The 26,769-nt window shown below is 39.0% G+C and overlaps 1 protein-coding gene across 1 annotated transcript in view; it reads left to right on the forward strand.

Annotated features, from left to right (window-relative positions):
* The window catches only part of LOC308513491 (zinc finger MYM-type protein 2-like), a 163,231-nt gene extending 139,127 nt beyond the window's left edge, over positions 1-24,104 (forward strand). The window contains exons 25-28 of the mRNA XM_081083585.1: positions 20,064-20,178; positions 20,813-21,064; positions 21,380-21,500; positions 23,215-24,104. Of these exons, the coding sequence (XP_080939711.1) occupies positions 20,064-20,178; positions 20,813-21,064; positions 21,380-21,500; positions 23,215-23,407 (681 nt within the window). The 3' untranslated portion in view covers positions 23,408-24,104. The remainder of the gene's footprint in view (positions 1-20,063; positions 20,179-20,812; positions 21,065-21,379; positions 21,501-23,214) is intronic.
* The last annotated feature ends 2,665 nt before the right edge of the window (positions 24,105-26,769 follow it).

Consider the following 26,769-nt stretch of genomic DNA (forward strand, 5'->3'; position numbering starts at 1 on the left):
TCTTCTCTCAGAGTGTTTGATTATGTGGCTTCCTCCGTACCACGTTGTGCCAGCCGTTGTGGACATGCTGACTGAATAGCATAAAATACAACAAGATAAGACACAACACAGAAAGTACAGAACACGAGTGTACACAAGACCTCTATGACCTCAACAAAAGTGACCACCAAAGAAAAAAGTATTAGGAAAGAGAAAAGAGAGCAAGAATGATAGGGAAAAAAGTGAATATGAGGAGAAAACACAACAAAACAAACAAATAAACCAAATGGCACAAACAAAAAAACACCCAGAAAAGGAGGGGTCGGGGGCAGAATTTCTAAATGAAGAGCTTAAATAAAGAAAATAAGGTGAAGGAATTGGATGAATAGGAGGAAGATTATAGTTTAGAGTAGAGGAGGGAAGAAAAGAAATGAGAAGACAAGAAAAAAATTTTTTTTGAAGAGGAAAGACCCTAAATTTAGTAAGTGAAACAAGTTAAAAAATTAGGAGAAGAAGAAAAGAGCAAGAGGAAGAGAGGTAAAAAATGAGTAGTGAAGAAAAAGAAAGGGAAATTGAGGTGGAGCAGGGAAGAGGAAATTAGATATGAATAAACCAACAGAGACTAGAATAATCAATAAAGCAGAAAGATAAAGATCAATTTTAAAAGGGGAAAAAAGGAAAGAAAAATTAAGAAGAAGAAAGAGAAGGAAAAACTGTAGGAAAAAAGAGAAGAGAGGAAGAAAATGGTGGAAAAAATAAGACAAAAATAAAAAAATAAAGTGAAGTGGTGTTCCCTTCAGCCGAGTTTGAATGCCCCATGAGTTGGCTTAGGGCCTCACTCTTCTGTCTGCCAATTCTGGACTTCCTTTTAGATAGTTAGGTGCTAACCACTGTCAGGCACTGCCTTTTGCTTTTAGCACCCTGCTTGAAGCTCCAAGTGACCCACATGTCCACTGCTTGTGTCTGTCTGCCACAGGCTTTGGCTGCAAGCAGGCGGGGCCAATCTGCCCTTTTTTTGCCTGTCTGCCAGCTGTCAATGTTAATCACTCGAGCCTGCCAGGGTTGGTGCTCTTTCGCTTACAGGGAATATGATGGGTGTTTTTTCCTGTCCCAGAGCTACTTTTCCACAAGTGGCCCAAAATCTTACTCTGCCCCTGGTTGAACAGAGGTCCTTGTATGGAGCCAAATGGGGTTGGCTGGTAACCTGGAGTTTTTATCATCTTGTTTCTAGAATAGCAGGGCAGCTGGCCCCTCTTCCAGTTCAGTTGCTGAGGGCTCCTGGAGACTATTCAGACCTGTAAGCTTGGCCTCTGCCTTTGTTTTCTCTGTAAAGCTCAAAATGCAGGGGGTGGTAGGCTTTATCACCTGCCCTGAAGCTGCTGGGAGGAGCTAGCTTCTCTGGGGAGAAATGGCCATTTAGGTTTGAAAGCCAAGAACTTTCCAATGCAGGACTCTTGGCTACTGGGGTTCCATGTCTCCCTGCCCTGCTTCCCACCCCTGCCTCTCCTCAGTCACCTCAAGTACGCACCTCCCTCTCTACGAAGCCTTGGGTGAGTGGTTGCAAGTGAAAAGTCCTATGTTCTGGGTTTAGAGAGTCAAAAACAAAAACAAAACAAAAGCAACAGTTTCTCTCCCACTAGCACCGGCTGCATCCCCCTTTCGCAGGGGTCTTTTCCACAGTTGGATGTTACCCTACCGCTGAGGCACTTGGCTCTGGTGCTCAGCCTGGGCTGGGCTTCTATTTTTCTGAGGGAACGGATTGTTCCATAACTCAGCTTCCTCCTCTCCCTTTCTGCCCACAGGCCTTCCACGCCTCTCTCCACTTCTCTCTGCCCTTCCTACTGGTCACCAGGTGTTTTCTGTCCTTCCTTGCTATAAGTTGCCTCCTTAGCTGGGCCTCATTTGTTAATTCTGGGTGGATGTTCTCCACTTTAGTTGTATTTCCAGTCTGGCCCTGGAATGAGGTGCACTACAGATCTGCCTGTTCTGCTGCCATTTTCTCCTCTAGGCTTGAGGACTTGCTTTAATTTTTTATTTTGTTGAGCGTTTTTATCATAAATGGGCATTGAATTTTGTTAAACTCTTTTTTGCATCGATTGAGATAATGATATAATTTTTCTCCCTTATTTTATAAATAATGTTATATCAATTAATTAACATGGTAAACCAACCTTAAGTTCCTGGAGTAGACTCCATTTTATGATACGTTGTTCTTTATATATATATTGCCTGTTAGATTGTTAACTTACTGTTATTGATTTGTGCAGCTGTTCATGAAGGGTTTTAGTCCATAGTTTTCTTATGATGCCTCCTTGGCTTTAGTATTCAGATAATACCTGCCTCATAAAAATGAAATTTCCCTTCTATTTTCTTTTTTTAAAAATATATTTTTATTGATTTCAGAGAGGAAGGGAGAGATAGAAACATCAATGATGAGAGAGAATCGTGGTTCTGCTGCCTCCTGCACGCCCCCAACTGGGGATCGAGCCCACAACCCAGGCATGTGCCCTTGACTGGAATTGAACCTGGGACCCTTCAGTCCACAGGCTGATGCTCTATCTACTGAGCCAAATCGGCTAGGGCTAAAATTCATTTGTTCTTAAATCTTTATTTTTGAAAGTATTACATATGTCATCTTTTTTCCCCATTGACCTCTTCTAACCCACTCCTTAGCCCCAGACCTTCATCACACCATTCATTGTCTGTCCATTGGTTGTGCATGTATGCATGTAAGTTCTTTGGTTGATCTACTGCCACCCACTGATCCACCCAAGCCTTCCCTCTGAGATTCTACAGTTTTTTCCATGCTTCTATGTCTTTAGATCTACTTTGTTTGTCAGTTTATTTTGTTCATAAGATTCCATATATAAGTGAGATTATGTGGTACTTGTCTTTCTCTGAGTGGCTTATTTCACTTAGCATAATACTCTCCAGGTACCTCCATGCTGTCTCAAAGGGTAAAAGATCCTTCTTTTTTTTTTTAATCCTCACCCGAGGTTATTTTTCCATTGATTTTTAGAGAGAGTGGAAGAGAGAGGGAAAGGCAGAGAGAAATACCAATGTGAGAGAAACACATTGATTGGTTGCCTCCTGCAGAAGCCCTGACCGGGGCCTCGGCCAGGGAAGAGCCTGCAACCAAGGTACATGCCCTTGACCAGAATCGAACCCGGGACACTTTGGTCTGCAGGCTGACGCTCTATCTACTGAGCCAAACGGGCTAGGGCAAGATCCTTCTCCTTTACTGCTGCATAATATTCCATAGTATAAACTTACCACAGCTTTTGTATCCACTCATCTACTGAAGGGCACTTGCGCTGTTTCCAGACCTCAGCTATTGTAAATTGTGCTGCTATGAACATAAGGGTGCATACATTCTTTCTGATTGGTGTTTCACATTTCTTAGGATATATTCCTAGAGGTGGGATCACTGGGTGAAATGGCAAATTTCATATTTAATTTTTTGAGGAATCTCCATACTGTTTTCCATAATGACTGCACTAGTCTGCATTCCCACCAACAGTGTAGTAGGGTTCCCTTTTTTACACATCCTTGCCAGCACTGGTCTTTTGTTGATTTGTTGATGGTAGCCATTCTGACAGGTGTGAGCTGATAAGTCATTGTTGTTTTAATTTGCATCTCTGATGATTAGTGACTTTGAGCATTTTTTCAAATGTCTTTTGGCTATCTGTCCACATTGGAGAAGTGTCCATTTAGGTACTTTACCCATTTTTTCAATTGGATTGTTTGTCTTCCTTTTGTTAAGTTTCATGAGTTACTTATATACTTTGGATAACAACCCCGTATCAGATGTATCATTGGCAAATATATTCTCCCATACAGTGGGCACCCTTTAAATTTTGTTGATGGTTTCTTTTGCTGTGCAAAAGCTTTTTATTTTGATGTAGTCCCATTTATTTATTTACTAGAGGCCCGGTACATGAAAATTCATGTACTGGAGGGGAGGTCCCTCAGCTTAGTCTGTCCCCTCTCACAGTCCGGGAGCCCTCAGGGGCGGTAGGTGACCCGGCGATCAGGGGAAGGTGATGCCCCATCACACCTCTGCTGCTGCCACTGCCGGCAATGCAAGCCTTGGCCGGCCCTGGTTACCTGTGCCTTAGGCTGGCCCTGGGCGGCTGGGCATCTGCCATTTGAGGCTTGCCTGTGCCTCAGGCTGGCCCTGGGGGGCTGAGGGAACTGGGCATCGCCATCTTTGAGGGCAGGGCAGCAATTAGCATATTCCCTCCTTATTGGCTCTGGGTGCTGCAATCTGTGAGGGTGGGGCAGTCAATTAACATATTCTCTCCTTATTGGCTGTGGGCGCCGCCATCTTTGTGATGGCATGAGGGTCAATTAGCCTATTCCCTCTTTATTAGATAGAATTTTCTCCCTAGTTACCTTTACCCTAGGACAGTGGTTGGCAAACTCATTAGTCAACAGAGCCAATTATCAGCAGTACGACGATTGAAATTTCTTTTGAGAGCCAAATTTTTTAAACTTAAACTATATAGGTAGGTACATTGTTATTAACTTAATTAGGGTACTCCTAAGGCTTAGGAAGAGCCACACTCAAGGCGCCAAAGAGCTGCATGTGGCTCGCGAGCCGCAGTTTGCTGACCACGGCCCTAGGAGCTGTATCAGCAAATATATTGCTACAAGAGATGTCTGAGATCTTGCTGCCTATGATTTTTCTTCTAGCATTTTTATGGTTTCACAATTTACAGTTAGATCTTTTATCCATTTTGAGTTTATTTTTGTGTGTTGTGTAAGTTGGTTGTCTCTAGTTTCATTTTCTGCATGTATCTGTCAATTTTCCCAACACCATTTTTTGAAGAGATTGCCTTTACTCCATAGTACCAGGTATACTCTTGGCTCCTTTGCCACATATTAATTGAATGTAATGGCTTGGGGCAATTCATTGGTTCTCTGTTCTGTTCCATTGGCCTTTATGCCTGTTTTTGTGCCAGTCCCAAGTTGTTTTGATTACAGTGGCTTTGTAATATAACTTGATATATGGTATTCTTCTTTACTCTAACTTTATTTTTATTTTTCAAGATTGCTGTGGCTATTCTGAGTCTTTTTGTGATTCTAGGTCTGTGATTTAATAGGGATTGTGTTGACTCTATATATTGTTTTGGGTAGTATGTACATTTTAATGGCATTCTATCAATCCATGTACATGGGATAGTCTTCTACTTCTTTATATATTTTTTCATCTCTTTTTTCATTGTCCTGTAGTTTTCTGAGTACAAGTCTTTTACCTTCTTGGTTATGTTTATTCCTAAACATTAAAACATAATAAATGTTTTAATATTTTTGCTGCAATGGTAAATGGAATTGTTTTTTTAGTTTCTCTTTCTGAGAGATCATTATTGATGTATAGAAATGTCATCAACTTCTGGGTGTTAATTTTGTATCCTGTTATATTGCCAAATTTATTAATTTATTAGTATTTTGGTGGAGTCTTTAGGGTTTTCTGTGTACAGTATTGTGTCATCTGCGAATAATGAGAGTTTTACATCCTCCTTTTCAACATGGATGCCTTTTATTTAATCTTCTTGTCTGATTGCTGTGGGTAAGACTTCCAGTACTATGTTGAATAAGAGTAGTGAAAGCAGACATCCCTGTCTTGTTCCTGTTCTTTGGGGAAGTGGTTTTAGTTTCTGCCCATTGAGTATGATGTTGGCTATAGGTCATATATGGCCTTTATTCTGTTGCATTATGAACTCTGTATTCCCACTTTGCTGAGAGTTCTTATAAAAAATGTTGGAGCCCTGGCTGGTTTGGCTAAAGGATAAAGTGTTGGTCTGTGGAACAAAGGGTCCCAGGTTTAATTCCAGACAAGGATACTTACCTCAGTTGCCAGAGGCTACCAATTGATGTGTATCTCTCACATCAATGTTTCTCTCCCTGTGTATCCCCCTCTATTCTACTCTCTAAAAATCAATGGAAAAATATTCTTAGGTGAGGATTAACCCCCCACCCCCCCCAAAAAAATAGGGTGTTGGAAATTGTCAAATGCTTTTTCAGTGTCTATTGATATAATAATGTGATTTTTGTCTTTCAGTTTGTTTGTGTGAAGTATCACATTTATTGATTTGTAAATGTTGTACCAGTCTTGTATTGCTGGTCATGGCTTGGGTCGAATCATTGGTTCTCTGTTGGTCATGGTGTATGATCTTTTTATTTTATTGCTGGGTCCAATTTGCTAATATTTTATTGATGATTTTAGCATCTATGTTCATCATGGATATCGCCCTGTAATTCTCTTGCTTTGTAATGTCATTATCTGGTTTTGGAAATAGGGTAATGGTGGCCTCATAAGGAGAGCTTGGAAGTGTTCCTTGCTCTTGTATTTTTTGGAATAGTGTGAAAAGGATAGGTATTAATTCTTCTTTGAATGTTTGGTAAAACTCCCATGTGAAGGTGCCCATACCAGGGTTTTTGTTTGTTTTTATTTATTTTATTCTTCCTGATTGAGTTTGGAAGATTGTATTTTTCTAGGCATTTTCTATTTCATCCACATTGTTGAGCTTATTGGCATATAGGTGTTCATAGTATTTTCTTACAATCCTTTCTATTTCTGTGGTGTCAGCTGTCACATCAACAATTTTATTTATTTGAGTCCTCTCTCTTTGTTTCTTGATGAATCTGGCTAAAGGTTCATCAATTTTGTCGACCTTTTCAAAGAACCAGCTATTTGTTTTATTGATCTTTTGCATGTTTTTAAATTTTATTTTTAATCCTCACCTGAGGACATTTTTCCAGAGAGAGAGAAAGACAGAAATATTGATGTGAGTGAAACTGGCCAGTTAGAAAAGAAGAACGACATAGCACTAATAAAGAACACATTGGAAGGAATACACAGCAGGTTAGGTGAGGCCTAGGATTGAATCAGTGAATTACAAGACAGGGTAAGAAAAAAAAAGACTTAGAGAACCAAAATGAAAAAACAGGAAGACAGCTTAAGGGAGCTGTGGAACAACATGAAAGTCCACAATATTTGCATCAGAGGACTACCAGAGGGGAAGAAAGTGAGCAAGGAAAAGAGAACCTGTTTGAAGAAATAATGACAGAAAACTTCCTTAATAAAACTTCCTTAATCTGGTGATGGAAAAAGTCACACAAGTTCAGGAGGCACAGAGAGTCCCAAGCCAGAACCCAAACAGGCCCATGCCCAGACACATAATTAAAATGCCAAAAATGAAAGACAAAGAGAGAATCTCAAAGGCATCAAGGAAAAAGCAATTTGTTACCTACAAAGGAGCTGCCATAAGGCTGTTAACTGATTTCCCATCAGAAACTCCACAGGCCAGAAGGGAATGGCATTCAAGGTAATGAAAAGCAAGGATGTAAAACCATGACTACTATACCCAGCAAGGTTATCATTCACAATAGATGGTGAAATAAAGAGCTTCCCAGACCACACTCCCCCCCCTCCCCCCCCCCCAAAAAAAAGGCTAAAGGAGTTTATCCCCACCAAACCAGCATTGTAAGAACTGCTAAAGCGACTGCTGTAATAATAAGAAATGGAGAGGGGACAGGGGAGGGGGACATACGCATAAAGAATTTAAATGGCAGTAATTAAATACTTGTCAATAATAACCTTAAATGTAAATGGAGCTGAATGGATACAAAAACATGACCAAATATATGCAGGAACCCTCTACAAGAGACCTACCTCAGAACAAAAGAATCACCCAGGATGAGAATGAAGGGGTGGAAAATGTTTTCCATGCAAATGGGAAAGAAAAAAAACCAACCTGTTGTAACAATATTCATATCTGACAAAAAAAAAAGACTTTTAAATGAAGGCCATCACAAGAGATAATAAAGGTCACTGCATAATATTAAAGAGAGCGATCCAACAAGTGGTTATAAACCCTGGTAAATATATATGCACCCAATATGGGAGCACCTAATATAAAGAAAACTTTTGGAGAGCTTTAAGGGAGAGATCGACAAAAATAAGAGGGACTTTAACGCCCCACTGACTTTACTGGATAGATCTTCCAGACAAAAAAATCAAGAAGGATACAGTGACTCTAAATGACACGTTAGATTAGATGGTTTTAAATGACAATTACAAAATTTTTTACCCCAAAACTTCAGAATATACGTTCTCTAGTGCACATGGATCATTCACAAAAATAGATTACATGTTAGGACACAAAACAAGTCTCTGCAACTTCAAGAAGATTGAAATCATATCAAGAATCTTCTTGGATTGCAATGGCATGAAATTAAAAAACCAACTACAGTAAAAACACTCAAAATATTTAAGCTCAAGGAGGCTAAATAGCATGTTATTAAACAATTTATGGGTTAACAATGAGATCAAGAAAGAAAGAAAAATCTTCCTGAAAACAAGTGAAAATGAAAACACAGCAACCAAAGGTCTCTGGGACACAGCAAAAGCAGTCCTAAGAGGGAAGTTCATAGCACTACAGACCAACCTTAAAAAACAAAAACTTTCAATAGCTATCTAACACTACAACTTAAAGAATTAGAAAGAGAACAAGAAGTAAAGCCCAGAGTAAGTAGAAGAAAGAAAATAATAAAGATCAGAAGAGAAATAAATGACATAGAGACTAAAAAAACAATACAGCTCTAGCCAGTTTGGCTTAGTGGATAGAGTGGGACCAGAGGGTCCCAGGTTCCATTCTGGTCAAGGGCACATACCTGATGGGTGTGCACTGTGTATTCCTTCCAATGTGTTCTTTATTACTGCTGTGTCATTCTTCATTTCTAACTGGCCATTTTTAGCAGTTCCTATATTTTTTGCCATGTTGTTGAGCATCCTTCTAATCATTACTCTGAATTCTATATCTGATAAATTTCTTACCTCCAATTCATTTTGCTCTTCTTCTGGATAATTCTCTTGTTTCACTTGGCTGCCTGTTTGGGTTTGTATCTATGTATTAGGTAGATCTGCTGTGACTCCCAGTCTTTGGTGCAGGACATTGTCAAATGCTGTTTGTGACTGGCCCTGTGAACTGTTTGAAAGTATTAGTAATCCACAGCAAAGACTCAAAAGTCTCCAGAGATCCTCTTCTACCTGCAGTCTGATTGTTAGTATCAGTCTTAATTAGCCTCAGGCTATTGACCACAGCAAGGAAATATACTCCACATGGTGGGGCAAGACGTTTTCCAACAGGGTGGGGCAATTGCTTCCCCCCAAAATTAGAGATGCCTGCTTTGTAAGGTCTGCCTGAAAAAGATGTCCTCTGTAGTATGAGAGACTGTATCAGCAGAGAAAACCAGGGTGGCTGCGGTCTGAGCTCTAACACAGAGACCCCAACACTAGACCCCAACTCTAGTCCTCTTTGCTGGAGCCCAAGGTGAGTGGCTGCACACAAAATTTTGTCTGTTGGCCCTTTAAGAGGTGCCTGCATTTCTAGCTGTCTCTTCCTGGCAGACAGCAACCCTGTTGCTTTTCATAGCCAGATGTTATGTGGGCAGCTTTCTCAGTTCTGGTTCTCTGGGCTGGGGAACCCAACTTGGTGTTTATACCCCAGAGTTCTCAGTGGGAACTCCTCACAGCTGAAATATTCCTCCAGAATTTCAGCTGCTATCTGTGGTCACCTGGCCAGCCCTTTTGCTCCTCCACACTTCCTACCATTCTCTATGTAGTCTCAACTTTCGGTCCTTGGTTATCAGGGTTTTCTCCAGCTAGTCTTCAGTTCATTATTCAGGATGTTTTTTGTGTAATTTAATTATAATTAAAGTTAGGTCCTGTGAGAGTGTTAGTGTTGCTTCCAGTTACTCCACTGCCATTCTAATCCTTTCTATTAATAGATTTTGATACATGTAAGGTTCTTACATTTATTTCAATTATTAAAGAAGGCAAATGACCCAGTGGTGCAGTCTCTTTGATTACTAGGACTGTCCCTTGTGTGGGATATGTGGGCCCTCCTGTTGTAATTGAGTGTTTATTGCTAGTGGCCCATTCTTATGTGGGGTTCACCCTCAGGGTGGCTGACTGTGACGATTGACCCTGACTACAGTGTACAAGCTGCTGTGCAGGTGCTGACCACATGAAGCTCAGTAGATGCCTGCCGAGATCTTCCTTTGGATATGTTGCTGGTGAAGCCAATTGGATCCTGCTGTGATATTATATGAAGCTGGCCATTACCTGTGTTTGCTTTGGGGCCTATTGAGAGGGACTCTGGTTCAGGCCAAAGTCAGAAGCTGCCTGTGACTGGACCTGAGTCACTTTTTTGGAGCCATAAAGTGATCACAGTTTGTGACTGCCTCTGCTTGGCCTAGGTGTCTATGGGAAGGACCAGGGTTCACACCAAGTCCAGCTTTTATCAGTACAAGGCTCAGGTTCTGGTCAGCAAAAGTCCCAAGGCACCCTGAGATCCACCTTCCCCTGCCGTCCACCTTATAGGCTCAGTGGTACTTGAGTTGCATGAGGTAGTTTCTCAGTGAGTCCCTAGGAAGTGGTATGTGGTGTTCACCACACTGATACAGGTTCAAACTCAGTTGCCAGTGCTAAGTCTGAGACCACTCTATAAATGCCTCAGGGTATACCACCCACTGGCTGTCTGCACTTCTTTGTGGTGGTGCCTCAGGGAGTCATTAAGGTAGGCCAGCAGAATTTATTAGGTCCAAACAGACCAAGAGTTAGCCATGTGAAGGGAAGGTTTTACATTGGTTTGGTGTGTTAGGGAAAACTGGCCTCTTTTCTAGAGCCATCCAACTCAGTCTGTTCAAGATTCTCCTAGGAGTCTGAGCTCAACAAGGTAGGCCGCTGGGAGTTTGGAGGGTGGTGCTACTGGATCTCACTTGAGCGGGAGGTGCCGGTTAGGGTTGGTTCTGGAAGATGGGAAGAGTGACCCAAATATAACCATTGTTACAAGTTAACACTTCTTTGCAGGCTGTGAAACATCTTTGGCTGGTGGGATTGGGTCCAATGAGACTAGGGTGGTGGTATGCTGATCCAGCTAAAGGATTATCAGCTTTATTGATTTATTCAGAGAACCAGCTTTTGGTATCATTTTTAAAATGTTTTTCTGTTTTATTTTTTAATTGAGTCTCTGACTTCTCATTTTCAGTTTTAATTTTTTCTAGCTTTTTAATATTGTTGATTTTAGATCTTTTTTCTTTTCTAGTAAAGCATTTAAACTTATAAATTTTCCTGTATGAACTACTTTATCTGTATTCCAGAAATGTTTATATGTTGTCTTTTCATTTTCCTTAAGTAAAGGGAATTGGTTGACCTCATAATTCTTTATAGGAAGTTGAATCTCTCTTTGGATTGCTTTTTATTTGGTGGGTTATTTAAATATTAGCTCTCCAAATATTAATAGAGAGTTGAGCTAAATGGATTATTACATAAAGAATGATAATAAATTATGTCTTTAAGTAAACTTAAAAATATTTTTTATTTTTTATTTTTTTTAATTAAATCTTTATTGTTCAGATTATTACATTTGTTCCTCTTTTTTCCCCCCCCATAACTCCCCTCCTCCCAGTTCCCGCCCCACCCTCCACCCTCACTCCCCACCCACTGTCCTCATCCATAGGTGCACGATTTTTGTCCAGTCTCTTCACGCATCTCCCACACCCCTTTCCCCCCCAAGAATAGTCAGTCCATTCCCTTTCTATGTCCCTGATTCTATTATAATCAACAGTTCATTCTGTTCATCAGATTATTTATTCACTTGATTCTTAGATTCACTTGTTGATAGATGCATATTTGTTGTTCATAATTTGTATCTTTACCTTTTTCTTCCTCTTCCTCTTCTTAAAGGATACCTTTCAGCATTTCATATAATCCTGGTTTGGTGATGATGAACTCCTTTAGCTTTTCCTTATCTGTGAAGCTCTTTATCTAACCTTCAATTCTGAACGATTGCCGGAAGCCGGTCCATCCTTGCTGCTTGACACAGTCGCTGCAGGAAAGAAACATCTGCACAGCATATGTTTCAAGGGACCTGGCGTATATAGCATACTGTTCTTAATATGTTTGCTCCCCTTAGCGCTGTGTGTTTTAACCAAGGTCACCTCTCCGAAAAAGGTTATTTCCCCAGGTAGGAATTTTTCCCTGAAGTCAGGGAGGGGATGCCTCTCCTAGAAAGGTTGTTTCCCCAGGTAGGAATTTTTCCCTGAAGTCAGGGAGGGGATGAAACTCCTTAACTAAGTGCCAGGCGGGTAGTTAATCACTTTAACTACAAACAATCATGCTTAAGCTACATAATCTTTACTCCCTGGAATGGAGATAAGAAACGCCCTAACCTTTGTAATAGAAATTGACAGGATTAAAATCAACTGGTATAAATATGGATGTAACAAAACAATAAACAGCAGAACCTCTCTGGAGATCAAGACCAGAACTTGGCTGGAGATCCTGGCTAGGCTGTTGATCAACTGAACGCTGTCTCCGTGTCATTCCTTCTTCGCCGACTCCGTCTACACCTTTGGGAACCCCTGGATCTGCTGGGGTTGGACCCCGGCAAACGATAGCTTTGCTGGATAAAGTAATCTTGGTTGTAGGTTCTTGGTATTCATCACTTTGAATATTTCTTGCCATTCCCTTCTGGCCTGCAAAGTTTCTGTTGAGAAATCAGCTGACAGTCGTATGGGTATTCCCTTGTAGGTAACTGAGTTTCTTTCTCTTGCTGTTTTTAAGATTCTCTCTTTGTCTTTTGCTCTTGGCATTTTAATGATGATGTGTCTTGGTGTGGTCCTCTTTGGATTCCTTTTGTTTGGGGTTCTCCGCGCTTCTTGGACCTGTAAGTCCATTTCTTTCACCAGGTAGGGGAAGTTTTCTGTCAGTATTTCTTCAAATAGGTTTTCAATATCTTGCTCTCTCTCATCTTCTGGCACCCCTATAATTCTGATGTTGGTACGCTTGAAGCTGTCCCAGAGGCTCCTTACACTATCCTCGCATTTTTGGATTCTTTTTTCATTCCGCCCCTCCGGTTGGGTGTTTTTTGCTTCCTCGCATTTCAAATCATTGACTTGATTCTTGCGCTCCTCTGGTCTGCTGTCGGGAGTCTGTATAATATTCGTTATTTCAGTCCGTGTATGCTTAATTTCTAGTTGGTTCCCCAATATACGATCGAGGGTCTCATTAGTTTTCTTGTAGATCTCATTAAGTTTATCGGCGGCTTCTAAACAGTTCTTGAGAGACCTTAAAAGTGTGGTTCTGAACTCTATATCCTCCAGGGACAATATTGTCCTGTTTCTTTGTCTCCACATTTTGTTATGCTTCCTTGGTGCACCCCCTAGTGGTCTTTGTGCGCAGTCAAATAGTTAAACCTTGATTGTTGTAGCTAATACCAGGGAGGGTTTGACCTCCAGGCCAAGTGGCTATGAGAATCAGCTGCGTCTGCAGTGAGAGAACTTCTGTCCTCTAGGGAGGTGCTAATCTAGCCTTTGCCTGAGGCTATTCGGCAAATGCCTCTGTGCAGGGCTTGGGCAGGGCGGGTCACACAGGATCAATAGGGTGGGCCGGAGAGAGCAGTTATGGTGGCTCTCAGTCCTGTCCCCAGGGGCTCTGCCTCTCTGAGTCCCAGCAATGGCTGCACACCTCGGAGAGAAAGCTGCACTCACTCTGACCGAAGCCAGACAGTCCCGCTTCTCCCGTTTGAGTCTGGGTCCCTAAAGACTCGCCTGGATCTGGAGCTCAGAGTCTGCGACTCCCTCCCGATTGAAAACGCCAACCGCGCCCTCCGCTGCCAGCCCGCTCCGTGCACTCCGCACCTCAGAATTTGACTTCAGCACTGCGCCTCCTCTGAGTGTCCGTATGCATTTCTCTTTCCTCCTAGTTGTAGGACTTCCACTCAGCCATCGTTCCTGTGGTTCTGGGTGATGTCCCTTCCGTTTTTTGGTTTCACTTTTGAAGTAGTTGTTCAAAGCGGCAAACTCCGGCGTTAACCTATGCCGCCATCTTGGTTCTCAAAAATATTTTTTTTAAATGTAAAACACAGGTAACATAAAATTTACAATCTTCACTATTTTTTAAAAAATATATATTTTATTGATTTTTTTTTTTTTTTTTTTACAGAGAGGAAGGGAGAGAGATAGAGAGTTAGAAACATCAATGAGAGAGAAACATCGATCAGCTGCCTCATGCACACCTCCCACTGGAGATGTGCCCACAACCAAGGTACATGCCCTTGACCGGAATCGAACCTGGAACCCTTCAGTCCGCAGGCCAACGCTCCATCCACTGAGCCAAACCGGCTACGGCTTCACTATTTTTAATACCACAGTTCAGTGGTATTAAGTACATACATAATCTTGTGCAAACACCACCACCATCCATCCCCATAACTGTTTTTATCTTATAAAACTGAAACTACATCCAGTAGACAATAACTCCCCATTGTCACCTGGCAACCACCATTTTAATTTCTGTCTCAGTAAGTTTACTACCTAGGAACCTCAATTAAGTGGAATCATACAATATATTTCTCTCTGTGACTGGCCTGTTGCACTCAGTATAGTGAATGTCCTCAGAGGTCATCAGTGTTGTAGCTTATGTCAGAATTTTCTTCCTTTTTAAAGTTGGTTCTTTATGGTCTGGCTGGTGTTGTTTAGTTAGTTGAGCATTGTCCCATGTACCAGGAGGTTCAATTCCTGGTCAGACCACATGCCTGAGTTGCAGGAGAGAGCTGATTAATATTTCTCGATGTTTCTATCTTTCTCTCTTTCTCCCTTCCTCTCAATCAAAACATTTTTACAAAAGTAAATAAAATAAAATTGGTTCTTTATGACTAAAATTGGTTTCCTCAAAAAATAAATTTTTTTTAAATATATTTTTATCGATTTCAGAGAGGAACAAAGAGGGAGAGATAGAAACATCAGTGATGAGAGAGAAGCATTGATTGACTGCCTCCTGCATGCCCCACACTGGGGATTGAGCCCACAACCTGGGCACAGGGATTGAACCATGACTTCCTGGTTCTTAGGTTGACACTCAACCACTGAGCCATGCTGGCTGGGCGAAAAAAAGTTTTACTACTGAAATGTATATTGAAAAATGATTAAGTTACTAAATTTTATGTTTTGTGTATTTTTACCACAATTTTAAAAAGTTTCATAATTTGTTCTTATCATTGGACATATTTTCACACCTTTGGAGAAAGGACTATATGGTACATGTAAGTTTTGAAAATAATCTGAAAATTCAGTGCAAAGATAAGCTATCTAAAATATACTTTCCAGAAACCATTGCTGTTTAATGTTCCTTCAAGAATGTGTTCAGAAATATAAGCTATTTTTGGTAGAGTGCATATTTTTGTTTGTTGTATTTATTGGTTTTGTTCACATGTGACAATAAAAATAAGTTAATGTCGAAGAAGTATACTTTCTCCGAATAGGTCTGTAGAAAGAATAACATCTTTAGTTGTAAGGACTAAGTTTTGTTCCAGAAGTACGTGGCCACTTCTGTATTATATAATGAGAAATTAAATATAACTATAGATATTGAACTGATATTTGTGAAAGGGGAAGTATGTACCATTTTTTCTCCTTCATAAACAAATAGCTGATTTTTCTCCTGATTGTATAAGGAATGATGGTTGTTGTTAAAAGTTTATAATCCTAGTTAATAAAAGCCTAATATGCTAAGTGTCCAGTTGTCCGGTTATCCGTTCAACCAACCAAAGCTAATGACATGCTAAGGCCACTCAGCTGCTTGCTATGACATGCATTGACCACCAGGGGGCAGATGCTCTGACCGGTAGGTTAGTTTGCTGCTGGGGTCCGGCCTATCGGGACTGAGTGAGAGGGGCCGGACACACCCTGGAGCCCTCCCATTGTCCCTCCCCAGCTGGCCAACCTCCCACATCCCTCCCCGGCCCCGATAGTACACCGGTGGGGTCCCTCGGCCTGGCCTGCACCCTCTCGCAATCCGGGACCACTCGGGGCATGTCAGAGAGCCAGTTTTAGCCCGATCCCCCAGGCCAGGCCAAGGGACCCCACTGGTGCACAAATTGGTGTACTGGCCTCTAGTTGTGAATAAAGCTGCTATGAACATTACTGTACAATCATTTACACATTTCATTTTTCTTCGGAAAAAAAGTCTATGAGTGGAATTGTTGAGTATAGGGTATATGTATGTTTCTTATAAATTGTTTCCTGTTTTACACTTCCATGAGCAGTGTATGTGGATTCTGCTGCTCTGCACACTTGTCTACACTCAGCATTGTCATATGGAAATTATATGAAATACTGTAGTCATCATGATCATTCTTTCATATACTTTCTTATATGTGAACACAGGCCTTTCACCAAATTCATTGTAAGTGGAATTGTGGATGCCCTTTTTTCCTAATTTTCTCCACCCCATATGGTTAGCTAGGTGTGTATACAGCTTTGCTTTTTATGAACATGGAAGAAGATATATAGGAGTTACAATCAACTAAGAATGGGGAACCATATTATACACTTTTCTTGTTGTTTTTCTTTTTTTTTTAATTAAATCTTTATTGTTCAGATTATTACAGTTGTTCCTCTTTTTTCCCCCCATAGCTCCCCTCCATCCGGTTCCCACCTCACCCTCTGCCCTTACCCCCCTCCCCCACACTGTCCTCATCCATAGGTGGAAAATTCTTTTCCAGTCTCTTCCCTCACCCCCCACACTCTTTCCCCCCTGAAAATAGTCAGTCCACTCCCTTTCTATGCCCCTGTTTCTGTTATCTTCACCAGTTTATTCTGTTCATCAGATTATTTATTCACTTGATTTTTAGATTCACTTGTTGATAGATGTGTGTTTGTTGTTCATAATTTGTATCTTTACCTTTTTCTTCTTCTTCCTCTTCTTAAAGGATACCTTTCAGCATTTCATATAATACTGGTTTGGTGGTGATGAACTCCTTTAGCTTTTCCTTATCTGTGAAGCTCTTTATCTGACCTTCAATTCTGAATGATAGCTTTGCTGGATAAAGTACTCTTGGTTGTAGGTTCTTGGCATTCATCACTTTGAATATTTCTTGCCACTCCCTTCTGGCCTGCATAGTTTCTGTTGAGAAATCAGCTGACAGTCGTATGGGTACTCCCTTGTAGGTAACTGACTGTTTTTCTCTTGCTGCTTTTAAGATTCTCTCTTTGTCTTTTGCTCTTGGCATTTTAATTATGATGTGTCTTGGTGTGGTCCTCTTTGGATTCCTTTTGTGTGGGGTTCTCTGTGCTTCCTGGACCTGTAAGTCTATTTCTTTCACCAGGTAGGGGAAGTTTTCTGTCATTATTTCTTCAAATAGGTTTTCAATATCTTGCTCTCTCTCTTCTTCTGGCACCCCTATAATTTGCATGTTGGTATACTTGAAGTTGTCCCAGAGGCTCCTTACACTATCTTCATATTTTTGGATTCTTTTTTCTTTTTGTTTTTCTGGTTGGGTGTTTTTTGCTTCTTCGTATTTCAAATCTTTGAGTTGATTCTTGTGATCCTCTAGTCTGCTGTTGGAACTCTGTATAACATTCTTTATTTCAGTCAGTGTATGCTTAATTTCTAGTTGGTCCTTTTTCATATCCTCAATGGTCTCACTAGATTTGTAGAGGGTCTCACTAAATTTATCGGCGGTTTCTAGAAAATTCTTGAAAAACCTTAAAAGCGTGGTTTTGAACTCTATATCCAGTCGTTTGCTTTCCTTCATTTCTGTCATTTGTGACCTGTTTCTTTGTCTCCTCATTTTGGCTGCTTCCCTGTGTTGTTAGAGTAGCTTTCTGTGCTAAGGTGTCCTATAGGGCCCAGTGTCTCAGCCTCCCCAAATATCTGAGGTGGACACTCTTGGTGCACCCCTTTGTGGGCTTTGTGCATAGTCTTGTTGTAGTTAAGCCTTGATTGTTGTAGTTATCACTGGGAGGAATTGACCTCCAGGCCAATTGGCTGTGAGAATCAGTTGTGTCTACAGTGGGAGAACTTCTGTGCTCGAGACACCCTTCTGGGGCAAGATTTGCTTCAATGGGGCTTTGGTGCTCACTGAGTCTGCCCCCTGAGTGTGTCCCTTATGGATCTGAGGAGTTGTAATCTGGATGGTCCCACTCTGACCACTGGGTACACTGGCTCTTGGATCTCTAAGGAGGTGCTAATTTAGCCTCTGCCTGAGGCTACCCAGGAGAAGCTATGGAGAGATCTGCAGATTCCTCTTCTTTGTTTGGGGTTTGGAGGTGCCTAGATGTGTCCCAGCTGTGAAGCAATACAAGCTGCTGTGGGGCCATGGACCTTCTTTTGGAAGTTCTGGGTCTCTGACCCAGCTGCAGTTTGTTAGGTTATTTTCAGATTGCAAAGGTCCAGGCCTTTCATATGCAAAAGCCTCTGCACACAACTTGGGTGGGGCGGGGTCTCAGAGAATCAACAGGGCGGAGCCAACAGCTATGGCTGCTCCTCAGTCCTACCCTAAGTGGCCCCCGTGTTTCAGTGTCCCGGTAATCACTGCAAGCACCTCTGAGAGAAAGCCGCCCTCGAGTTCCGACCAATGCCCAACAGTCCAGTTTCTCCCCGTATGGATCTGGGTCCCCAGAGACTCACCGGGAACTGGAGTTCAGAGCAGTCGGGGGCTTGAGACTCCCTCCTGATTGAAAAAGACAGCCACGTCCTCAGTTGCCAGGCCTTTCCACGTGCGCCTCCGTACCTCTGCACTTTACTTCTGCACCTCCTCTGAGTCTCAATGTGCTTTTCTCTTTCCTTCTAGTTGTAGAATTTCCACTCAGCCAGCCTTCCTGTGGTTCTGGATGATGTCAGTTTTGTCTTTTAGTTGTATTTTTGAAGTGGTTGTGCGAGGCAGCAATTTCCGGTGTTTACCTATGCCACCATCTTGGTTTCTCCTCCAATAGTTAGGAATTTTTACTACCATTTTGAAATTATGCTGGCTAACTCCTGACAGGTAGGAGTAACAACTGGTCAACTCAGATGATAGTACTTTAGTCTTATTATTTTTAATCCTCACCTGAGGATATATTTATTGATTTGAGAAAGATAAGAAGGGGGAGATAGAGAAACATCGTTTAGTTGCCTCCTGTACATGCCCTGACTAGGAATCGAGCCCACAACCTTTTTTGGTGTATGGGACAATGCCCAAACCAACTGAGTCATGGCTGGGACTAGTCTTATTTTTGTTTACTATATATACATGGCATATATTTTTTCTCCCACTTACTTTGTACTAATCTGTATCTCCATATTTAAAGTTGATGTCTTGTAGACAGCATAATGTTGGGCCTTACTTTTTTTTCTTTAATCAAATCTGACAGTATTTGTTTTGGTATTTTTAGACCAACAAACTTTAAAAATAAAGAGCCAGAGGCCTGGCCTGTGTGGTTCATTTTCCCTGGTTTTGGGCTCAATCCCCAATAGGGGTCCTGTAGGAGGCAGCCAGTCAATGATTCTCTCTCATCATTGATGTTTCTATTTCTCTCTGAAAACAATAAAAACATATATATTAAAAAACGAAAAGAAAACACCTTTAAAGAATTTAAAGGAAAGGACCAGATAATAAATGTTTTAGGCTTTTCAGGCCATAGTCTGTTATGCAACCATTCACTCTGTCATTGAATTATGAAAGCATCCTTGGACAATATGCAAATGATGAGTGTTTCAAGGAAACTTGATTTATAAAAATAGATAGTGGGCCAGATTTGGCTCAAGAACTCTAGTTCACTGACCCAGCTTAGACCTCTAGCTTAGACCTTTTACATTTAATGAACAGCAAGCATGTCAAACTCTCGGCTGGTAGGCCGCATGCCTCATTTAGTAACTTTTCATCCCGACCTGACCATTCAGAATTTTTCTTTAATCATTGATAATTTAATTACTCTTACTTTCAAATGTAATTTTGTTTTCTCTATGTGCTATGTAATGAATACTGGAGTCAGAAATTCTGTATTTTATCTGACAGACCATAGATTCTCATCCAAGCAACAGAGTAATTGGTAACTTAAGATTCTTTATGATTTCTAGATATGTAGAGAAAGCCAGTAATCTCTCAGGTTTTATTAGTGTGCTTGTTTCTCTTAGACATAATCTTTGTTTAGTTTATTCTTAAATTATATAGAATACAAATAATATAGTAATTATTTATAATTAGCTGGTTTTCCTTCAAGAATTACTATTATTATTATTTTTTTTTTTTTAGTATTTGTGTGGTAGTAATCGAAAAGACAACATATTTATCGATCCAGGATACCAGACATTTGAGCAAGAATTGAATAAAATCCTCCGAAGTTGGCAACCAAGCATACTTCCAGATGGTAATGCTCTTTTGAAATAAAGCTGTTGCTAACTTGCTACTGGGATTTTTCATTTTACAGAATGTACATTAAATATAATAAGGAAATAATTTAAATTAGCATATTTTTCAGAGTACTTATTTGTGAACTCAATGGTTCATCTTTTGAGGAATTAGAAATGAGTCTAGTTGATAACTAGTGTTTATGAAGAGCTTTGTAATAAATGTGGCCTTCTTTCTCTGGAGTAAGAAACTGGATATTTACTTCTTAAGCCTCTTGTAGAGAGTATGATGTAAATTTATCTAAGATTAAACCTCTGTTTTAGATGTGTGAAGTAAAAATGTTTATGAATGGAATCACCTATTTTTCTCAGGAATTGTACAGATTTAAATTCCTTTCTGACCATTGTCTACTTACCCTTTGGAATAGAAGCAAACATCCAGTCCCTTACAGCAGAAGTACTAGTTCCAGTCTCTTGTGTTCCCTAGCCTCCGTATTGCTAGTCTGCTGCATAGAAAATTCTGAAATTCATTCCAGTTGACCTGGTGTGAATGGAAGATGGCAGTAGGTTTGTTCTTAAATTAACTCTGTCTAGATGGTAAATGAAAACTATTTTCTTCATTATAATTAAAAAAAATATTTCTCTCTATTTAAGGGTCAATATTTTCTCGAGTTGAAGAAGATTATCTCTGGAGGATAAAACAACTAGGCTCACATTCTCCAATAGCTCTTCTGAATACCCTGTTCTACTTTAACACTAAGTATTTTGGCTTGAAAACAGTGGAACAACACTTAAGACTGTCCTTTGGCACTGTGTTTAGGCATTGGAAAAAAAATCCTTTAACAATGGAAAACAAAGCATGTCTTCGATACCAAGTGTCTTCCTTATGTGGAACAGATAATGAAGGTATATAACAAATTTTTATTTGGGATTGTCTCTGATAGAGATAGCCAAACTTTGCCTTACTAAAGATTACCTAGGCCACTTGTTAAGAACCCTAGGACTGTCATTTTCATAAAAATAAGACAGGCTATGTCTCCTTAAAATATCTCAGTTCATTTTGTTTGAAAAATTATGAATTACCAGAAGCCACACTTAGGTCTCTGCAGGATACCTAGTACCATTCTTTGGTAAAACAGATACTAGGACTGAATAGAGTGGGTAGTACTATCTTTCTTCAAGATTGGGCTTAGGAAGTTCACACGATTTTTATTTTTTAAGATAAAATTACTACTGGAAAAAGAAAACATGAAGATGATGAGCCAGTATTTGAACAAATTGAAAATACTGCCAATCCTTCTAGATGTCCTGTGAAAATGTTTGAATGCTACTTGTCTAAAAGGTAAGTGTTAATGATACTTAATTTTAAAATCATGTTAGTTGCCTTGAATTTAACATTAACAAGAAATGACATTTCCCACTGATCCTTCTTTAGATTTCTCACTTATATCTAAGTCTATTTAATTGTAACATTTTTAGTCCTATTATTATAAAATACCAGTTTATATTTTATACTTTAGGATTCAAGCATATGTTAAAAAATTGCTCTCTACTAATGAAATTACTACTTACTGTCTTTTCATAATCCTGTAATCTATTAAATTATAGCACTTCTAATGACTGTAAGGTAGGGGGCACAAATCTTTTTTGCAAAGGGTCAGGTAAATATTTTAGGCTTATTTTAGGCTATAGAATCTTTATTGCATCTTGTCAATTCTGCTTTTATAGCTAGAAAGCAGCCATATACTATCTATATACATATATAAAAGCCTAAGCAACTGTCCAACTGGTAGCTATGACATGCACTGACCATCAGGGGACAGATGCTCAATGCAGGAGCTGGCAAGCTGCGGTGATTTGGCAGCTGCATTTCTCAGGTGACACACCCGGAACCAGAGAGGAGAGAGCCCAATTCCTGGGTGTGTCACCCCAGAACCGCCCTCGTGCAATCTGGGACCGCTGGGTGGGATGTTGGAGAGCCAGTTTTGGCCCAATCCCCACAGGTCAGCCCGAGGGACCCCACCAGTGCACAAATCTGTGCACCAGGCCTCTAGTATATAAGTAACAGTCATGAGTGTGTTACAATAAAACTTTACACAAACAAGTGATGAGCAATAGTTTACCATGCTATGGACAAAAGGTAAGTTCAAAGATAGGCTAGATAGGGGGAGAGGAAAATGAAATACATACATTTAAGAGAAAATTGCCCCTTAAGAAGGTCTGAAAGATAAAAGTGTTCTGAAAGCACTATGCTTTTCAGCTGTACCACTGTTTCCTCCCTAATCTGATACCAACAGACATTTAAAAATATTTTAAACCAATGATATGTTTAGAGACCATAAATTACTTTATTCTTGTCCATTAAATATGCACTCTAATTTTCAAAAGGTTAGCATCAATGTATTTTCTGATTCTTATATAATCAGTTTTATAAATTCTTGTTAGGTCCCCAAGTTAGCTCTCAAGAACCCATAAAAATAGTAATTTCACCTATAGCATGTTGGTAATATTTCTGATGATGGTTTGGGGGTGGCTCTATTTGGCTAAAACAGAAGCAGGATCTTCCCGTGGTAGTAACTATTTGTTAATCAGAAATTCCTATCTGAGTGTTAATCTTATTTTAAAAATTAAGCTCTATTGTATAATGCTGGTATTTTTATTTTATGTGCTACCATATTTCATCAATTCTAAGAAACATTTTTCACATTTTACCGTCTCTAAAACTGGGCTGCATGTTACAATTGATGCATTTAAAAATGATAATTGGCAGTGTTTTACTTGTTTAATTATTTAAAATAATTAAAATAATATTTCAAATAATGGTGTCTTGGATTCAGTGAAGAACATGATTTAAATTATGATGAAAAATAATCTTTTATCACAGAAATTAACTTTCAAAATGTCTGAAGGATAGAGTATTTAATGTAGGTAATGAGAAGCATATGTTCTAACATAATGTGGTTAGTGGTCATGGAAATATTCCTTAAAGAAGAACAGAAAGTTGTGGGGAATTTTGTACATAAACTCTAAAATTGACTTTCTCCTTTCTCCTAAAGTCCACAGAATCTTAATCAGAGAATGGATGTTTTTTATTTGCAACCAGAATGCTCTAGTTCTACAGATAGCCCTGTCTGGTATACATCGACTTCACTGGACCGAAACACCTTGGAAAATATGCTTGTACGGGTTCTTTTAGTAAAAGATATTTATGATAAAGACTATTATGAACTGGATGAAGACACAGACTAAAAAGGAACATTTCAGAAGCATTTGGGATAAAACAGCATTAGATAGTCATGCTGCTAGATCTTTACTATGGAAAACATTTCAAGTTTACTTCTTCTGTTTTGAGTTTTGTAGCAGTGTACCCACACTGGGTATTACCATGTAAATAATCTGTGAGTGAAAGTTGCCATTATTCTATGTAGTTGTTTTAGTATACTTAAATACATTCAAATTTTTTTATTATTTATTTGATTAGGTATGTTTGTAACTTTTTACATTACAAAATATGAATGAGAATGTGCCATGTATAATTTTTTCCTTGTAGTAAGAAACATCCATATTGCACAATTCTACTGTTGCAACGCTTCCTTGAAGGAAGGGGGCTGGCTCTTTTACTGGGTTCTTGACCACATGGTTGTGTATGGGTAGCACTACTAAAAGTTTAGAACTTGGAGTGTCTTTCAGAATTTTTAAAATAAACTGTAAACTAATAGGCTGTTTTTTTGTTTTGTTTTGTTTTGTTTGGGGGGGGCGGGGAGTTTTGTTTGTTTTATTTTATGTTTTAGTTACCGAAGCCTTACAAGGTTATGTAGAGAGAGACCATCTTCTGTACCAAAAATAGACAAGAGAATGCTGTCAATATTGGTGTACTGTAATGTGAATCTATACTGGTGAAAATAACTTTTGTTCCCCTTATTAAAACCTTAGTGTCCTTTTCTCATTTGTGGCTTTCTGCATCACTTCAGTTAATTTAAATATATATATATATATATATGAGAATAATGACATTGAAGACATGATAACTGAGACATTTTCTTTTTAAAAATGTCTGAAGAAAGTGTAAAATTTGGTTTTCTTTTTTATGCCAACTATAAGTATCCAAAATCTCATTCATTTATAGAAGTTTGATTTTTCTGTTTTGCCCCCTATGGATACTGATCATGTTTTAATACCTGTGTAGTGCTCTAAAATGTTACCAATTTTATTAGAATTCTTGTGTCCGTCCTAAATATGACTGATGCATACATTGGATGAAATTAATTTTAGAAATGCCACTCCTAAAATAGTTGTTATAAAAAGTCAGGCTAGTTTCAAAAGCTAGTATCACGTGTTACCATAAAGATTACCAGTGTAGTGATTCTGATGTTTGAGATGATTGATAAACAGAGAAAGAAACTGATAAATGAAGTTTATCTCAAAAGAAATCAAGTTCGTTGTTAGACTGTTTGGCTTTTAAATTTTAATTACTTCTTATAGAAGATTGCATTAAAAAAACTTTGTGCTCTGCATAGCAACTTATCCATTCAGACCTTTTCTTTCAGAACAATGTTTACTTAAGATCCTACCTTCTAGAGCAGTGGTTCTCAACCTTCCTAATGCTGCGACCCTTTAATACAGTTTCTCATGTTGTGGTGACCCCCAACCATAAAATTATTTTTGTTGCTACTTCATAACTGTAATGTTGCTACTGTTATGAATCGTAATGTAAATGTCTGATATGCAGGATGTATTTTCATTGTTACAAATTGAACATAATTAAAGCATAGTGATTAATCACAAAAACAATATGTAATTATATATGTGTTTTCCGATGGTCTTAGGCGACCCCTGTGAAAGGGTTGTTCGACCCCCAAAGGGGGTCGCAACCCACAGGTTGAAAACCGCTGTTCTAGAAATTGAGCAAAGTGCTAGCTGCAGATTGTCAGAAAGAAATCCTTTGGCCAACTTCATATGGCATGCACATAGTCAAATTTTCTTGTTTCTAATTCCCCAATCACCACAGTGACATTAGATTTCTAAAATTGCTGGAGGCAGGTATGAGGCAGTTGGGCTCTATTCCACAGTTGGTTAGGTTACGTCTCACATCCCTTAGACACTGCTCTTTTCCTTAGGATAAATGTTAGCATTCCGAAGAAATTTTCTTAGTCACGATTTGGAAAAATTTATAAGTGTAATCACTGTATATTTAAGTAGTAGTTATCAAAAATATTTTGGCATAAAAATTGCTTACTTCATAATACTCTATCTTGTCTTATAAGTTTGAGTAATGTTTCTGTCCGTTATTTAATTTTATATTGTTAACTTGATGGTCAGATAGTAACAAATCTGATAATACTTTACTAAAATAGATTACTCATTGTCTGTTGGATGAAGAAAAATGGGTAACATTTTTAAAATACGTAATACAAAAGTTTCTTCATCCATACTTCTTTTAAGAATTTTCCTATAAATGCATCTTGCTGATAGAAAGGTGGTTAACTCTAATTGTCTTTCCTTCTTGAAAGTGGTGCTGTAGTCCATCAGAGCAATAAACTTTCTCCCAAATGTCAACATGTATTTTACCAAATACCGCACACTTCTGCCATGGTCCTACTATTCAGCACCCTGTCTTGCTATTTACATTTCCTTTTTTGTATATTTTAGCTTTTCTAAACAGAAATGGCTATATAATTTTGATCTTGATATGATTGAGGATTTAGAGCTCCTGGTTTTGTTTTTATTACAACCTAATGATTGATAACTTGACTCTCAGGTGAAAAGAAAAAAACAAACTATTTAATGAGAATTGTTTATTCTATGAAGCTTTATTTTACCTAGAATGCATTCATTGGTTTCTGGATCTCCCTATTTTGTGTGGTCATAGCTGACTGCTGAGAAAAAGGATAGCAGTTTCTTTCTGCTTCTTAGTAATTACTGATTATAACATCCTATAAATACAACTTTATTGCCTTTAGATGTCTATTAGAGATGCTGTATTTTTCTGTTCTGAGATTTTGCCATTTAAATTGAACTGATGAAAAAGTTTTTATACATATTGAGAGAAGTGAATTTTGCATGCAAATTAAATCTTAACACATTTTTTAGGCTTTTAACTGTATTAGGTAATATATTAAAGGATTTTTCTAGACAAGAAGTATTTTCGGGGGGGGGATTTATTTCGGGGGGAACTATTTTGTTTAAATAGTTCATGGTTTTTCTTTTATTACATGGAGTTGTTACCAGTGTGTTAAACGTATTCATATAGGAAGAGGATGCATATTGTGCTGTGCATCCAAACTTTTGTCACTTTTTCTCATGGAATTTCCCTTTGTTCTGGCCAATTGTAATTTGGGAATGGAGTAACTTGTGTATGCATAGTATTAAGTATGACAGTATTGGAGAAGTCATAAAATTACAAATTTTTTATTTGTGCTACTCTAATGTGGGTTCGTTTCATCTGAGATTTTAAATAACTTGCAGTCTTACATCACTATAAAAATTTACACTTTTATTTTGCCAGTTATTTCCAAAATGTATTGTTATACATAATGCCACTTATGTTCTAAGTTAAGTTTCACTGTAGGATAATCTCTTTGTTCCCCTCAAACAAAAGTCATAGAAGTGTA

The sequence above is a fragment of the Myotis nattereri genome (assembly GCF_964212035.1).
Source record: "Myotis nattereri genome assembly, chromosome: 2".
Classification (NCBI taxonomy): domain Eukaryota; kingdom Metazoa; phylum Chordata; class Mammalia; order Chiroptera; family Vespertilionidae; genus Myotis; species Myotis nattereri.